Genomic DNA, 15,909 nt, shown 5'->3' on the forward strand with positions numbered 1-15,909 from the left:
TTTCAAGGAAATGAAGATCAGGGATGCAAAGGGGCAAAGATGGGGACCTCCGTGTTCCACCAGCGCAAGTGTGTTCCACAGTGGGACCTGGATGGCCGCTCAGCTGGGCACGGGGGCTGCAGCAAGAGCCTCTCCTGCCAGGAACGCTGCTCACAGGGCACGGCCCGGAGCTGCAGGCCTGCAAACTCATGACCCCCATCCCTGTGGCCTGGCATTTGGGGGACACAAAACATTTGTCAGAAGCTACATGTGTACCAAGCTGGGGAGATCATTGGGGAGGACTTGGTGTCCTGCAGAAATGGAGGCGGAAGGGACGTGGGAAGGACAAGCCTGCGGCAGCTGGCCCCAGGGTTGGTCCTCAGCATGAAACTGAGCACCCCATTTCCGAGCTCCTTCACATGAAGGGATGCCCGCATCAGGCCGGCAGCTCCGCATGTGCCAGACTGGCCGGATCAGAGGCCCCCGAAGAGCTCTGCATCTCCCCACGGTCACAGGCCGTGGCAGGGTGGGCAGAGCGGCCGGGCTGCACCCAGCCCGCTCAGCACCCAGCTCCCCCAGCAGCTCGGGCTCAGGGGCTCAGCCCCAGCTTCCCTCCCGTGTCGGGGTGCTCCTCGCGGGGCTGGAGGGCAGCAGGGGGCCGGCTGCGGGGCCGGGCTGGGCTGCGGGGCTCCGGCCCTGGCCCCTCGGGGGTCCCGCTCCCTGCAGCCCGGGGGCTCTGTGCTGCGCCGGGGGGGGGGGGGGGGCAACGGGGGCCGGAGCAGAGCCCCGGGGGGTCCCGGTCAGCCCCCAGCAGCCCCGGGGGTCCCGCTCAGCCCCGGGGGTCCCGCTCAGCCCCGGGGGGTCCCGCTCAGCCCCCAGCAGCCCCGGGGGGTTCCGCTCAGCCCCGGGGGTCCCGCTCAGCCCCGGGGGTCCCGCTCAGCCCCGGGGGGTCCCGCTCAGCCCCCAGCAGCCCCGGGCGGCTCCGCTCCGCGCGCCCCAGGCATCCCTGCTCCGCGCGCCCCCTCTCCATCGGCCCCGGGAGGCTCCATCGGTTCCGTCCAGCTCCGTTCCCGGCTCCGCCCGCTCCGTCCCCGTCCCCGTCCCCATCCCCGTCCCCAGCTCCGGCTCCGCCTCTCCCCGCCCGTCCCCGTCCCCGTCCCCGTCCCCGCCGCCGTCCCCTCCCCGCCCGCCTCGCTCCCGGCGCCGCGGGCAGCGCGCAGCATGGCCGCGCTGCGCAGCGCCCCGGCCCCGGCCCCAATCCCAGCCCCAATCCCAGCCCAAACCCCAGCCCCCGAGCCGGCCCCGGCCCCGCTGCCGGCCCCGTCCCGCCCCTCCGCTCCCCGCCGCCCCGCGCCCGCCCCGCGCCGCGCATAAAAAGGGCCCCGCGGCCGCCCCCGCCCCGCTCCGCTCCGCGCTCCGCTCCGCCGGCCCCGGCCATGGCCAAGGACCAGCTGAAGCCGCGGCTGTGCCACATGCTGAAAGGGGAGAACGGCTACGGCTTCCACCTGCACGGCGAGAAGGGCAAGAGCGGGCAGTTCATCCGCAAAGTGGAGCCCGGCTCCCCCGCCGAGGCGGCGGGGCTGCGCGCCGGGGACCGCGTCGTGGAGGTGAACGGGCTCAACGTGGAGCAGGAGACCCACCACCAGGTCCGGGCAGGGGAACCCCCGCAGCCCCCCCTTCCTCCCCCCCAGGCCCGGCACCCACCCCCGTGCTGGCCTCCCCGAGCGGGCCGGGCCGGGAGGATGGGGGGGGTGCTCCCCAAATGTCCCCAAGGGAGGGTCCCGGGGGGCTGGGGCGCGCTGGGTGCCCCCCGGCGCCGGGCCAGATCCGCTGGGGGGACGCAGCCCCTCGCCCCCCCCGGAGCAGCCGGGGGTCCGGGCCGTGCCCCTGCCGTGCGGGGCTGGGGTCGGGGTGCCCCCGGCCCGCCGGGTGGGCGAGGGGGTGAAGGCGAAGGTGCTGGGGCACGGCCGGGCACTGCCGCGTTATGCAATCCCTGGCGAAAAGCAGCCGGGGGAGCCGGGCTGTGTTTCCGGCTCTGCTCCGCGTTCCCTCGGCCACTTTGGGCAAGCTCCTTCTGCAGCGCGGAGCGGATGAGGACGCCTCAAAATCTACCGATAAAGCTCCGCAGGCGTTCCGCAGTTTGGCTGGCTTAGGTGAGATAGGGCTGGTGGGGGAATAATATCTGCTGTGAGGCCGTGGCCGCAGCTGGGGGGGGATCCAAGCGAGCTGCTTCCCAGCTCCGCTGCAGAAGCTGCCTGCTTCAGGCCTTGTCCTTTTCTGTTTATAAAATCAAAACTCGTGTTTGTTAAAACAGCCCTGTCCAGAAAACAGGCGGCGAGCTTGGGGCTGCTCCAGGCTGGCTGGAGCCGCTGTCCCTTGCGGGGGCACAGCACCCAGCGTGCCCATCTGCCTCGTGGCCCGCAGGGCTCCGTGGGGCGTAGCGTTGTAGTAACTTAAAGCACGCGCCTGGCACCCGCTGCCAGTGCTTTATCGGGGCCAAGCAGGGACGTGGCTGGTGCAGGCTGCAGCCCCGGTGGTGTCTTGGGGGTGTGTGGGTTTCCCCTGCTGGCACGGATGTTGGTGTGTTCAGGGCAAGGCCCTCCGGGGCATCGTGGCCAGTCTAGGTGACTCCAGGAAAGCCCTGTGGGCTCTTCACTGTGGGCCTGGGGGGGCTCTCATGTTAATTTAGCTTGTTTTGATGATCTCAGCCAGCTGTGTAAAAGTTGATGTTTGTCTTGAATGTGGCTGAAGGAGGATCCATGTCTTTGATCTAGCTGGGCAGAGAGCTGGGCTGCTCGCCCCCACTGGAAGCCAGCAGAGCTCCCCGCTGAAAATCGGATGCTGGGGAGTGAGTGATAGCAGCGCCAAGACAGCGGCACATGTCTCTGAAACGTGTGGGGGGTCTTGTAGGTAAAGTGAAATGGGAGAGACTTTCCTTCTTCCATTTCCAGCTGGCAGAGGCAGGATTGAGCCTGCTGTGGGATGGGATGGAGTATGGATGGAGCATCCCACCCAGGCTGTCCCGAAGTGCTCCCACTGTGGTGTCATCAGCGCCTGAGCATGCGGGCAGGAGCAGCCCTGCCCTGGGATTGCCCTTTGTCTTCCCTCAAAACCTAGCTGGGGAGAAGTCTTTCCCCAACAAAATGCCCAGCACTGACGTGTTGGGATGGGTGATGATGTGGTGGTTGGGTGTTGGCTCCTGTGGATGGCAGAGAGCAGCCGGGCTCGCCGTGGCCTCCCGTCTTTGTGCTGTTACAGTCCCTGTCCATGGATGAGCAGTGCTTCTCCACATGCATCTGAAGCTGTGGCAGGACAGAGCCGGGTGCACGCAAGGCCTTGCTGTTTGGTGCAACTATGTTTCAGGCTGAAGTTGATGATATTTGCGTCTGTGCTCTGCTTCCACGGCCTTCCCCAAGGAGCGAAGGCAGGACGTGTTCTCAGGGCGTCCTGTTCCCATCTGGGATGAGAACTGCGTCCTGGCTGCTCGCTTGTCTCCTCCCGGTGGGTGGGCAGAGCAGCGGGGTGCTGCCTTCAGGCAGTGCCCAAACCCAGTGGGTGCTGAGTACGGGGTGCGCGACTGGGTACTGCTGGTCTGGAGCCCTGTAGCCCCAGCGGGGAGCTGCTCTGGGCAGCCTGCCTCTGCCTGCCGTGGGTCAGCCCTGCCTCGTGGAGAAGCTGTGCTTTGATTGCATGGCACGGCAAACGTCCCAGGGCAGGCAGAGCTGGGGGCTGTGTGCGAGATGTGTGTGTCCGGCAGCTGGTGGGAGCAAAGGGCTCCTGGTGGAGCCGTGCTGCTGGTGGCCAGGAGCAGCCCCTGCGCCCGGTCACGGGGCTCCATGGGGAGCTCGTGCCGTGGTGGTCTCTGTACGTGGGGAGGTCTCGGATGGGAACCCTTCTTCTACAAGTGTCTGTACCAGTGGGGCAAGTGCAAAGGCAACCAAGTGGTGCTGTTAAAAGGCGGTGCAGGAAAGCCTCCAGGTCCCCCCTGGGGATGCCAGAGCTGTGTGAGGGTGGAGGCATCACATCCAGAGCAGGAGGGGGGAACTGTGCCATCCCGGCAGCTCCTCAGGTCTCCTTCCCGGGCAGCTGGGGTTTGCTTGGAGTGCACGGGCCCAGCGGGCTCTGCCAGGCTGGTGCTGGTGCAGCCGGGGTGGGAGCCGGTCTGGGTGGAGTCGCGGAGGATGTGGGGCTGGGAGCAGCGCTGGGAAGGTCCGGATGTGTCAGGGAGGCTGAGTTGCCTTCAGAAAAGCTGCGAGTGAGGTGGCGGCTATGGCTCGGAGGCGGGTAGGTTACTGGGCTCTGCACCTGGTTGCTGCTCTCAGCCCCTCTGCTCCATCTCCAAAGCACCTCGCTGCTCAGGTGGCTTGTCACGGCAAGACCTTCTGGCAGGGAGGGGGGATCTGTGCCTGCTCGGTGTCCCAGCACAGCCCTCAGCACTTGTGGCAGTGCCAGAGCGGGGTCAGGAGGATGCTTGTTCCACTGCTGCTGTGCCCGTGTGGAGCTGGGGGGCAGCTGGGCCACTGTGCCATAGCCAGCGTGTTGTGGCACCTGCAGTGTCTCAGGGTGCTTCTGCTGTCTCTCTTCTGCTGTCATGAGGCTGCAGTTGGTTTGGGAGGATCTGGGAGCTCGTTGGGGGGGGGTCTTGTGTTGTGAGCCCCCCAGTGCTGACTGCAGCTGAGCGTGGTGCAGCTTGTGCAGTGCTTGAGCTCCAGCAGCAGCGCTGGGGCTTTCCAAAAAGGAGAACGCTTTGCTCTGTGCAGCAGCTTTGAGGAACGTGCGCTGGCACCTGCAGTTCCCCTGCACGTGGTGCTTGCAGGGACCGGCCCCGCTCCCACGCTGGTGGCAGCTCCGTGGTGCTGCCTCTCCTGCCACAGCGTGCTGGCTGCCTGCTCCCAGATCCCCTTCTGGAGAAGTGGCTTCGCTCAGGCGCTGCCTTGCCGGTGTCAGCAGCGTCGCCTGATGTCGCTTATAAATAGATGTGAAAAGGAGCAGATGGATTTTCTGGGGCTCGGCGGAGAAGCACCCTTCAGGCTGGTTATGGATGGGAGCCCTGGGCAAGCTGCCGCCTGGCGCAGGGCTGGAGGGCTTCAGCGCTCGGTGGATTGGTTTGTTGAGGACAGGCAGCCCTGTCTGCAGTCTATAAATTTCCTCTTGGTTGTTTTTTTTTCATTTGCAGATACCGGGTCTGTTGACCTTGAATGGAGCTTGCAGGGGAGTAAATAAATGCTAGCTAATTGCACATTAGGCTCATTTGTCACTTCTAACCTTGGCGGTTGCAGCGTGTCTGGCCGGCATGACCTAGATCAGAGCAGGAGCGCTGTAAGGAAGCCTGCACTGCTTCGGGGCTTTCCCAGCACGCCTGGGGCGGTGTGGGTCTGCGGGGCAGTGAGCGGTAGCCAGCGGCCCCCTGCAGCTGGGGACGGCTGCTGAGCAGCATCAGGACCCATCCTCATCCCTGGGATGAAGGCCGTGCAGGGAGGAGGAGGTGTTTGCCCCATCAGAGCCCGTCCTCTGAGCCTGCTGGCAGGGAGTCCCAGAGGCTGTCTCTGCCCCGTGCACATGTCCTCGCTTTGCCCCGTTCCCACCCCGTTGTGTTGTGCCCCTCACGTGCCAGGCCCGGCTCCTCCGGGGCTGCTGAGCGCAGCTCTCCACTTTCCCACGTGCGAGCTGCCCGGCTCTCCCCTTCCTCCCCGCTGGGCTGACACCGCCAGCTCCTTTCAGAGGAGCTGCAGTCACAAAAAAATGTAAAAAAGCGAGGCTGTGTGAGGACAATGGCCCCTATTCAGCGGGGCCTGGAGCTGGATACCAGCAGGGACGGGCCCAGCTCCTGGTGCTGGTTTCTCTTATCTCCTCTGTCCGGTAGCGCAGGAGAGGATGAATGCAGATCAGATTGTTTCTTTTGTAAATCCTCCTGGGGAGGGGAGAGCCTCGCAGAGCAGCTGGGGCACTGCGTGTGTGCGCTGGTTCGCGGGGCCTCCTTGGGTGCCCTGGCTCTCCGCTGTGCCCCTGGGTTTGGGGAGAGAAGGAAGCCCCAGATAAAGGGATGGGGGGCGTGCGGGGCGGGTTGTGTAGTGGGGCAGATCGTGCTCCCCCTCCGAGGGACAAAGCCAGGCAGCAGGACCCAAGGGACAAAGCCAGGCAGCAGGACCTGTGACGCTCGGCGTGCAGTGTGATGGCCTCTGGGCAGAGGGGTGATGCCAGGCGATGTGCGTGCAGCTGCCCCGGGCAGATTTGTCCCTTGGGTTGGGCTGGAAGGAATTGTCACTGTTGTCACCTGGGGCTGCAGGCAGCAGATGTGCCATCCTGGGCCCCCCCCCCAAAGACCTGCCCCTCTCCCCATCACCAGCGGAGGTGGTAGCAAGGCCGAAGCTGCTTCAAGGGGCTTCAAGGACTGGGGGTCCAAGCTGCAAGGCTGAGGGTCCTTGGGTGCAGCTCCTGCCCCGGCTGGGGTGTCCCGGGCTTTCTGCTCACTGGTTTCCCTCCCTCCTCCGCAGGTCGTGCAGCGCATCAAAGCCGTGGAGACGGAGACTCGCTTGCTCGTGGTGGACAAGGAGACGGACGAGTACCTGTGCAGCCTGCGCCTGACGTGCACGGAGGAGATGGTGCACAGCGGGGTCCTGCTGGGCTCCGGCGTCTCGCCCACCAAGTCGGTGGGCAGCGACAACGGGGAGGTCTGGAAGCCGCAGCTGGACCTGAGTGGGGGCAGCCTCCAGCGGCACTCGCACAGCTTCTCCTCGCACGGCAGCAGGAAGGTGAGCGCAGAGCTGGTGGTGCTGGGCGGCAGGATGCGGCCGCCCTGGGAGCACCTCCCTCTCCGAGCACGGTTTGCTTCCCGTGAGAAAAACCTTCTGGATGTGGCTGTTGGGTCTGGGGACCCTGGTGTGTGTCCTGGTGTGTCCTGGGGCTGTGGGTGAGCTGCCCCGTGGCCTCATCCGCTCTGCTCGAAGCAGCATCGGGTGGTGGGTGCTGTGCTGGCCTCTCCCTCCCTGCGCTCCCAGAGGGTCACAGGGGCTGCAGGGGGACCGGGGGGGTCACCCAGCCCTAGGGACGAGTGTCCCATGGGGCCTGGCTGAGGTCTGTGTCCCCGGCCCACAGGGACAGGCAGCACAGACCGGGGGCTTGGTGGAGCTGCCCTTGGTGAATCAGCCCCTTTCCCCTCCGTTATTTCTAGGAGGGAGGGAACATCTGGTCGAATGTGTTCTCAGCTTTTTGCTTAAATAGGAAGGAAATTAGCTCTTTTTCAAGTGGCCTGGGTCTGGGCTGTGATTCTGCAGTAAGTGCCTTTTATTGGTAAACTCCTTTCCAAAAAGGAAAGAATTTGAGGTGGAAGATGTCCAGTTTCCATGGCTGGCTCCCCGCTGGGGCTGGGCTGGCGGTGACGGCGCTGCCTTGCACTCGCAGATAGGCAGCGTGCTCGGCCCAGCACCCTCCTCGCTCAGGGTGCGAGCGTGGCAGGAGCAGCGTGGGACCGAGACATTACCGCCACCGCCGTGCAGCTGGCTGTCCCCATCCCGCACCCACCCGAGTCACCCAGGGGTGAAACCTGCAGCTGGGGCTGTGCAAGCGTCCTGCCACCAGCTGGGGCTTGTGCCCCTGGCTGGGCTGGGGGGGACTTTGGGGCAAGGCTATCCCCGCTCCCCAATTCAGCTTCAGCAGCTTCACGTCCTCAGGAGCCCCCCAGCTGAGGAAATCCCCCGCGTGGAAGTGAGACGTGATGCCGGCGTGGGGCAGGCGGCACAGCGATGTGGGTGTGGGGGGGTCTTGCCTGCAGCCCTTCCCTCCGGGGCTGCCTGCATCCCGCAGGGGTGTGCCTGTCCTGGGGGGGGCCGCCCTTCCTGGGGAGGACGGGCTGGAGGCTGCGTGATGTGAGGCTGTTTGAAGCTCTGGGTGAGGATGGAGGTCAGCGCCATGGGGGCTTGTGCTCCCCCGGGACAGCCAGAGGGAGGGGATGGGGCCTGGGGGGAGCGGGGTCGCGGTGGGAGCGGCCGGGCACGGCTTCCCGGGCTGGGGGGTTTCCTATCCTGTCTCTGTTTCTTTTGCTGGGTGAAATCCAGCAGTTTGTGCTGACGGGAAGTCGGGCGCGGGGAACGGGCCGGTCCTTTCCGGCCTTTGGGTTTCAGCTCCCTCCAAGGAGAGGGTGGGACAGGGAGAGCCGAGAGGGCTGGGGTGCGAGGGGGGGCACCTGTGGGACTTGGCCCGGGGGAGCGCACAGCGTGGGGCTGCCTTTGGGGCCGGTGGTGCCAGCGCTGGCATCCAGCAGATGCAGTGCCCCAGCTGGACAAAGGGACCCGCAGCGGCTTTGCCATGTGGGGCTGTGGGGGGAGCTCGGGACGGGGCTGCTCTGGGGCAAGGCCATCGCTGGGGTGCCCCAGCAGTGGTGGCCGTCCTGGGGCTGATGCCCACCCATGGGGATGGGGGCTGTTTGCGGGGCTGCCGAGTGGTTCTGAGCCCGTCGGGTGCTTGCAGCAGCTCTGCGTTTGTTTCGCTCCTGCGGCATTGCTTTGAAGAGCTGCGTGCTGCAGGCTCTCCTGCCCAAGGTCACTTCTGCGCCGGGGCTGCGGGTGGCTGGAGCTGCAGGACCTGGCTCCTGGGCCTTGGGGTCCTTGCTTCAAGGCAGAGCTGCCCAGGAGCATGGTCTGGGCGGTGTGGGCATCCTGCTGGGTCCCAAAGCAGCTGGAGCCCAGGGCAGTGATGGCTGCACCCTGTGTCCTGCAGCACTCAGCCCTCCGGTGCTGGCTTTGGGACGGGCTGTTGGCCCTGCTGTGGGGCCATGGCAGCTGGGGTCCCATTAGGGACTCCCCTAAACCAGATCTGGCAGGGGCCAGGTGCTGGGCTCAGCAGCACCAGGGCAAGCTGGGCTTCGTCTGGTGCTTTTGTGTCCTTCCCTGGAGGTGTTCAGGGAAGGAGGAGAGATGGCAGCTCTGCTCCTCCTGCAGACTCAGGGCTTCCACCTGCCGCTGTGGGGACCGGGGCTGATGCTTGGGGCAGGATGGGGCTGCACTGGCGGCCTTTGTTCATGTAAAGGCTGCAGCTGTGCTTTATGTGAAGCCAGGTTGTTCGGTGCAGCCTAAAGCAAGGAGCAGCTGAAAGAAAGAGGAGGGAAATCTGGCAGCTCGGGGTGCCCGAGCTGTGGGCAGTGGGGAGGCGATGCAGTGGGCAGAGCCCTGGCAGCCTCCCCCTGCTGCTGCCTTCCACTTCTGAGCGAGAAGTGGCGGTGGCTCTGGGCAGGGAGGTTAACGCACGCCCCAGCAGCGACCCGGTGTCCAGGACCCTGTGCCTCCAGCAAGCACTGTAGCACGATGAATAATTCAGCATGTATTTAAAATCAGGCTGCCTGCCCTGAGAGCAGGGCTGGCTGCCAGCAGCGTGCGCCCATCGGAGCGGTGCTGTCCCCGGCACCAGGGCACTTGTGGCTCTGGGAGCAGGGTCCGCGTGGCCCCATCCTCCTGCTCTGAGCTCAGTTTGTGTCCCCCATGCTTGAGGGGACACCTCTGAGTACCCAAATATTCTGAAAGTCTTGTCTTTAAAATCCCTGCCTTGAATCTGCAATGCAATTTGCCCTGCAGGCAAACAAAGCTGGCCACACCAATGCCTCCTGCGGGGAGGTGAGGTGGGACCCAGGCTCAGCGGTGCTGACAGAAGGGCTGAGCCCCATGAACGTGCCATGCTGGTGCTGCTTCCTTGTCCCTGGGCTTCCTTGTCCCCGTGTCCCCCAGTTCCCAGGGCTCGTGGGGTTTTGGAGGCGGTGGGCGCGCTGTGGTGGAGGGCGGTGCAGGTCCCGGCTCCGCTCAGGCTGTTCAGGTGCGTCGGGTGCTGCGTTCCTCTGTGAGCTGCTTTTATTGCCAAGGTGCCTTTGGGACGGCGCAGTTGGCAGTGGTGTGAAATGCTCAGGCTGCTGCTGTGCTGTGGGGCACGGGCAGCTGGGGGCTGGGGCTGCCCGTGGCTCGGCTCGCCCTGCTGCTCCCAGGGGGACACTGCCCGGCGGAGCCTGGGTCCCCGTTACAGCCGTGCAGGTCCGATGTGCTCGTTAGCGGCGTCCCTGGGGGTTTGCTCCTGTTGGGACTCGCTGCCTCCAGCTGTGTTTGCAGGAGAAACAAGAACAAGGCCCTGGAGAGGCGTTTGGGGTGATGCAGTTCCCCTGTTGTTGTTCTGGTCACACCAAAGCACGATTTGGGGGCTGGGGATGCGAAGGGGCTGCGATGACCGTCATTTATCGTCTTTTGGAAAATGAGCCCACATTTTGTTTAGCAGCTTCTGGATTCAAGCAGCCTGTTTTCCTGTGCCGGGAACTTTAACGCGGGGGAATCAGTGGCCGGGTTTTGTTTGGCCCCTGCCTGAGCCTGGCAAGAACCACAAGCCATAAAGCGAGCAGGAAAATGGGCGACCCCCCTGGGGGGCCCTTCGTGACAGCGAGCAGGAGCTGAGCCTGGTGCGTGCCACGGGCCCGTCCTGCGCTCGGCAGCGGGGACCTGGGGGCGGCCGTGCCGTGCCCTGGAGGCGCAGGGCCGAGCGCGTGGGCTCGGGGACCCGCAGGTGCGGGGCAGCGCTGACATGGGGGCAGTAAATATTTACCCTGCTGTTTGGGTCAGGCATAAGAACTTTTGTTTCTGTTGCAAATGAAACTCCGCATTGCAACATCTCCTGCCGCCAGCTTTCTGCCGGAGCGCTGGAAGAGGAATAACTCGGGACAGATGTTTTTGGGGAGCTTTGCCAGCTCAGTTGAGGCCCAAAATTTAGGGCTTGTAGAATAACCACAAAGATGTAATAAAACCTAACATGAGCAGAAATGTCTGCAGTAATTATGCAATTTAAAAAAATAAATAAATTTGTGCTTTAAATTAAAGCACTTCCCTGCAGCATCCTGTGCTCCCCAGGTCCTGGGGCTGGCTGTGAGCAGAGGGGACAGCAGGACGAGTCCCTGGTTCCCCCTGCTTGGGGCTGAGGCACGGATCAAGGCTCAGATAAACCTCTACAGCGTGGACCCGGGGAGCTGTGGCTGCATCCCAGCCCTGTTCCCTGCTCTTCCTGCAGCATCTCTGTGGACACTGCAGTAGTCGTGGCTTTCCTTCTCTTTGGGTTCCCTTCAGGCTGCAGCTCAGTCCCAGCCCGGCGAGGTGCAGGGGTGCAGCCTGGCAGCAGGAGCGCCCAGAGCTGAGCAGTGCGGCTCGGAAAGGGGAGTGCCGGGAGGGTGCCCTGCGTACGCCACCAGCCTGGCTGTCCGAGCAGGCATACATCCACCTTGTCTTGTTTTTTTTGCTTAAAAACCTTTGTGAAGCCCTTTCTGCGCTGGAGCTGTTGCCCAGTGATGCCCACAGCAGCTGGGGTGCTGCTCTGCTGTGTCCAGCTGAGGGTCTGGGATGGGAGCGCAGCTTCCCCTGCCCTTGCTGGAGAAGAGAAAATGCCCCAAAGGAGCCAGGGAGGCAGCACCCCAGGGTGCACGGGATGGGTGAAGGGCTCTGTCACAGCTGGAGCCCAGCCCAAGGAGCTGAAGCCGGGCTTTCTTTTGGGATTAGCACGTTAATCCCGTCCGGGAGGCAGAGGCTGGCGTGCAGCTGAGCCGCGGGGAAGCCGGCGGCCCCGAGCTGGCGCTGACCCCGCTGCATTATTGATAGCGCCGGGCTCGCCGGCATCGAGTGTCGCAGGGCCGGGTGGACTCGGTGCGAGGACAGCACCCGGGGCACGGGAGCAGCTGCAGCGACTTGGGTATGGGGATTGGGGATTGGGCAAACGCGCACCGATAATCAATCTTTCAGACTGTTTCTCTGACAGTCCTGGACGTTGGGGCTTTCTTAAAAGGAGTAGGATGAAACCTGTGTTTTTGCAGAGTACCTTTGCAGGGGCTTTCAGGAGCTGGATGCGTTTCTTGCAGCTCTCTGTGGTGCAGGGCTGTGCAGCATCTTGGGGTCCGTGCTGTTTGGGGGGCTCTGGTCCCATCCCCTTGGTGCAGACAGGGGCAGTCCTGGCCCTGTGCCTACAGGTCTGCTCCCCCTTGTGTACCAGCAGTCCGTTAACTTCTTTTATTTGTTTTGGTGTCAGTTTTGGGCGGGTATTGCAGTACATCCTGTGCAGTGGGATTTGCTGGAGCCCCAGGTTTGGATGATCCCGCAGCGCTCACAGCTCTCAGCAGGGGTCTGAGCCTCATCCTGCTCCTCCCATCCCAGGGGCGCTCCCCCAGCGCCGCAAGGTGCAGACGGCAGCGCGATGCTCTCCGTGCTGCACTTTGGCAGGGCCAGCCCTGGCTCTGCACCCTGCGCCCTCACAGACGGAGGGGTTGGGGGCACGCATTTGGATGTCAAATGCTTCCTTTCCTGCGGGCTGTGCCTGTGTCCCAGCACCCAAAGCACCCAGGGTCTGCAGCTGGGCTGTGGGACCGAGGGAAGGGGCGAGCGGGAGCCCCCCCTGCAGCTCGGCGGGGCCGTGGGTCCCAGCGAGGAGCTCGCCGGGGGGTGTTTTCACGTGGGGTGGTGCAGGAAGCCCCTCCCTGGAGGAGAGCATCCACCCCGTGGCAGAAACTTCCTCCGTGGGATATTTTTAGTGAAACACAAAGCAAGTGGAAGGGAGCGGGAGGCAGATTAGCATCGGGAGGAGCTGCGCCCTGCCAAGGGTCTTTGTTCCTGGGGCCACGTGCTCCTGAGGGATGCTTGGCCTGGTGAGGGGACAGCGGGGTCACCCCCCGGGGACCTGCCACCTCCTGGTGGGTGGTGTTTGCATCCCGGCCCATCGCCTGGCTGCAGAGCGATGACACTGCTGACACCAAGAGATGTGACCTCACTGCATTGGAGGGGCTGAACTGTTCCTTTCTGCATCCCTGGGTAATCAAAAGCTTTCCCTCAATGATTTTAAAAAACCCTAGTGTTAATGGGAGCAGTTCAAACTGCAGCTTGCTCTGCTGCAGCCAGCCCTGGCCCCCCTCTGCTCGCAGGGATGCGCTCGAGCAGCTTGCTTTAATAACAGCCCTGCTCCTTGCGGGCTCCGCACCAGCCGTTTAATGGTTCTGTTCAATAGTACAAATATTAAATGCTTTCAAATAAATTAAAAATCATCTGGCAGGATCTGGACCTTCTGCGTGTGCCCTGGCAGCTGCACAGCGCCTCCGCCGTGACTTTGCTCCGTCCTGGCACGTTGCTCGAGGTCCTGGGCTGGGCTGCAGCTCCTGCGGGGCGGCTGTGATGGGATGCAGCAGCTCATGGGTGGCTTCAGCCACAGGGTTGGAAATCTGTGGGTCAAACTTGATAATTTTTTTGTGATGGTTTTTGCGATGAGTTTGTTTTCAAGTGCAAAAACATCAGTTTTCATAAGAAAATGCTTTTATGTCTGTAAAGCTCTAAAGTGTTGAGCGCTTTAGCTTTCCTCACCTTAAAACAATGTGGCTTTTGTTTTGTGTTCTTTATTCCCGAGACCCAAATTAATGCGGGAACCACATGGTTCCAGTCGTCTCTATCCAGGATTGCGCCTGGTGCCCCGTGCGAGGTGGCTGGGCCTGGAGGCGCTTGGCTCCAGCCCTGGTGCTGCCGTGGGCGATGCCCTGGGCAGAGCCAGTGTGGGGGACTGGAAAGTGGCCGGGGACTGGAGGTGGCAGCAGGCGTGGGGCAGCTCCGGCGCAGGGTGAGGTGCCGGGGTTACGGCAGTGCTCACGGGGAGTGGGAGCCCACGGGGCGAGCGTGCGGTGCGCGCGCCGCCTTCACGGCGCACATTCCTGGGCTGGAAGGGGCCGCGGCTTCCAGCTGTCGGGCGGGCACACGCGGCTTCCAAACGAGCTTTTAAAGAGCTCTCTTTAATCCGCAAGGCAGTATCCCCGCACTGATTGCAGCTGTAATAGCACACAAGTGAGATGCGATGGCTGTGGCGTTGCCTTGCTCCATATGCGTCTTTCCTGCTCTTTGGGCAGGGAGACTGAGCGGTTGAGCGGCTTGCCCAGCATTACAGGAGAGCTTGGCACACTAAATTAAGGTCTGAAGAGAGCCAGGTTTGGCTCCCAGTCCTTGGCTCCGTCTCTAGGTACGGAGGTTTTACAGGCGGTGGTCTCGGGAGGCTCCAGGCTGGGATATGAGCGAGAAAATTAAACTCTTAATCAGCAAAGGGCTTCTCCAGGTCCACAGGTTTCTATAAATAAGGAATTAAAACCCAACTTGTAGACATAATTATTTCTGGCAAGTTCCGCATTGTAATTTAATTTCATTGCCGCTCTTGCCTGCACTCCGGAGTGTTTTGGTTCGACTGCTGTGTACGCTTAAACCATGACCAGACTTGGAGCTGCGTTTTTTTGGCCAAATATCTCTCTTCCCACTAAAGCCTTGCACAAGTCTGTTATGAGTAAATGTAGGTATCTGTCAGCGGTGACTCCAGGAAAGCCAAACTCAAAGTAGCTTTGTCCCTAAGGGAAAGGTGACTTCCTACGGGTGCTGGTGCTGCAGCAGTGGCTTTGGGGCTCTTCCCCTCCGCAGGGACGCGGCACTGAGCTGTGCCCTGTGCTGCCCCGTGGCTGGTACTGCTGCCACTCGAGCCCTGGCTGTGCGTACCTGTGGGGAAGCACCTGGGAGTGGGCGGATGAAGGGAACGGGGCGCGGGGGCAGCAGCGAATTGGTGGGGTCAGGATACAGACCTTCAGTGCTGCCTGCTGCAAATCCCGTTAAGCAAGGCTCGCTGCCTGCAGAGACCCGGAGGAGTCCCCCGCGGTGTTATGTCATTAAAACCCTCTTATGGATTTACAGGGACTAATCCCCTTAAAGAAATGAGCGGCACAAAAGGCGGCGGGCGGGCTAATCCCTGCTCGCTGCCCTGCAGGTTAACCTCCTGCCCCGAGGTGCTCCGTGGCCACCAGGGACGGGGATGTGGCTGTGCCATCCCCCGGGTGCTGGGTCTGGTTTGTGGGGCTTTGGTCACCTCGGCTAAGCCCAGGCTGCTCCCACCTTGTCCCCTGTGCCCAGCACGGGCAGCGCTCCCTGTCTGCAGCACCCGCTGGCTCGCCCTGGGCTGACCGTCCCGCGTGAGCGGCCAGAGGGCATCCCAGGTAAAGCAGTTAATTCTGGCCCTGCAGTTGTTCATGGTTAGCGGGATTTAATTAAGACAAGCCCTAATTAGTTCTAAGAAGGATGAATGGTCTGCTTTGCCTGGAAAAGTTCCCCGCTCTTGCCTGGAAGCTGTTTATGAGGACAGGGCTTGCCTTGATATCGGGGCTGGGTCTGCCCCAGGGATGGGGTACGCAGGAGACCCGCCTGGTGCTGAGGGGTGCTCGGGGCAGCCCAAAAGCAGGAATAAAAACTGCCTTGTGCCGCTCCTTGCAGCGGCTGCTGGGCCTTCCTGGCACCCAGACCCCTCTCTGCCAGCCCGGGGCTTCCTGGGGCGGCTGCTTTCCTTGCTGCCTCGGGCTTTCTGTTCCTTTTCAGCTCTTCCCGTGGGGACAGCCTGCGGCAGTTTGGGGGTCTTCAGAAAGGGGGACTGGCATCGGCACGGGGGCAAACACCGGGGTGCTGAGAGCGCCTGGCCGCGTGCTCGCCTCCCCTGGGGTTATCGGTGCCTGCAGCCGCAGCCCTGCGCTGGCTCCAGCGGTTATCGGGGGGTTCCCTGTGCCCCCCTTGCATGTGCCCTGCTCCGCTGGTCGCTACGTGGGGCTTTGCCAGCGCTGCCCTTATCTGCCCCAGCACGGCCGTGCCGTTTGGCCGCCCCGGCGGAGATAAACGTGTGGCTTCCTGCAGCCTGCGGCAAGCAAAGGGCATCTGCGGCCGTCCCAGTTTGGGGAGCTGGGTTTAAAATCTGCGGATTTTGAGCTGAGCACCGCAGCTGTGTGGGAAGTAGCTCTGTTCCCCGGTGCACCAGGTCCTGCTTCGATCCCGTGATTTCCAGCAGTGTTATGGGATGGGGCTGGCACTGGCGTTTTGGAAAGAGGCTGAGTTTATGGATGTGAAGGAGAGCCTCCGGTGGAGCCATCAG

At 63.1% G+C, this 15,909-nt stretch overlaps 1 protein-coding gene across 3 annotated transcripts in view; it reads left to right on the forward strand.

Annotated features, from left to right (window-relative positions):
• The first annotated feature begins 391 nt into the window (after window positions 1-391).
• The window catches only part of NHERF2 (NHERF family PDZ scaffold protein 2), a 34,805-nt gene continuing 19,287 nt past the window's right edge, over window positions 392-15,909 (forward strand). The window contains exons 1-2 of one of the 3 annotated variants that reach the window (XR_013939683.1): window positions 392-1,625; window positions 6,474-6,731. Coding sequence is in view for 2 of the 3 variants with exons in the window: in XM_080556884.1 (XP_080413010.1) it covers window positions 1,416-1,625; window positions 6,474-6,731 (468 nt within the window). In the remaining variant the exon portion in view is untranslated. Of the gene's footprint in view, window positions 1,626-4,226; window positions 4,264-6,473; window positions 6,732-15,909 lie in introns of those variants that run through there. The other 2 variants (XM_080556884.1, XM_080556885.1) reach the window with 2 other exon arrangements.

The sequence above is a fragment of the Anser brachyrhynchus genome, assembly GCF_964034855.1.
Source record: "Anser brachyrhynchus genome assembly, chromosome: 15".
Lineage (NCBI taxonomy): Eukaryota > Metazoa > Chordata > Aves > Anseriformes > Anatidae > Anser > Anser brachyrhynchus.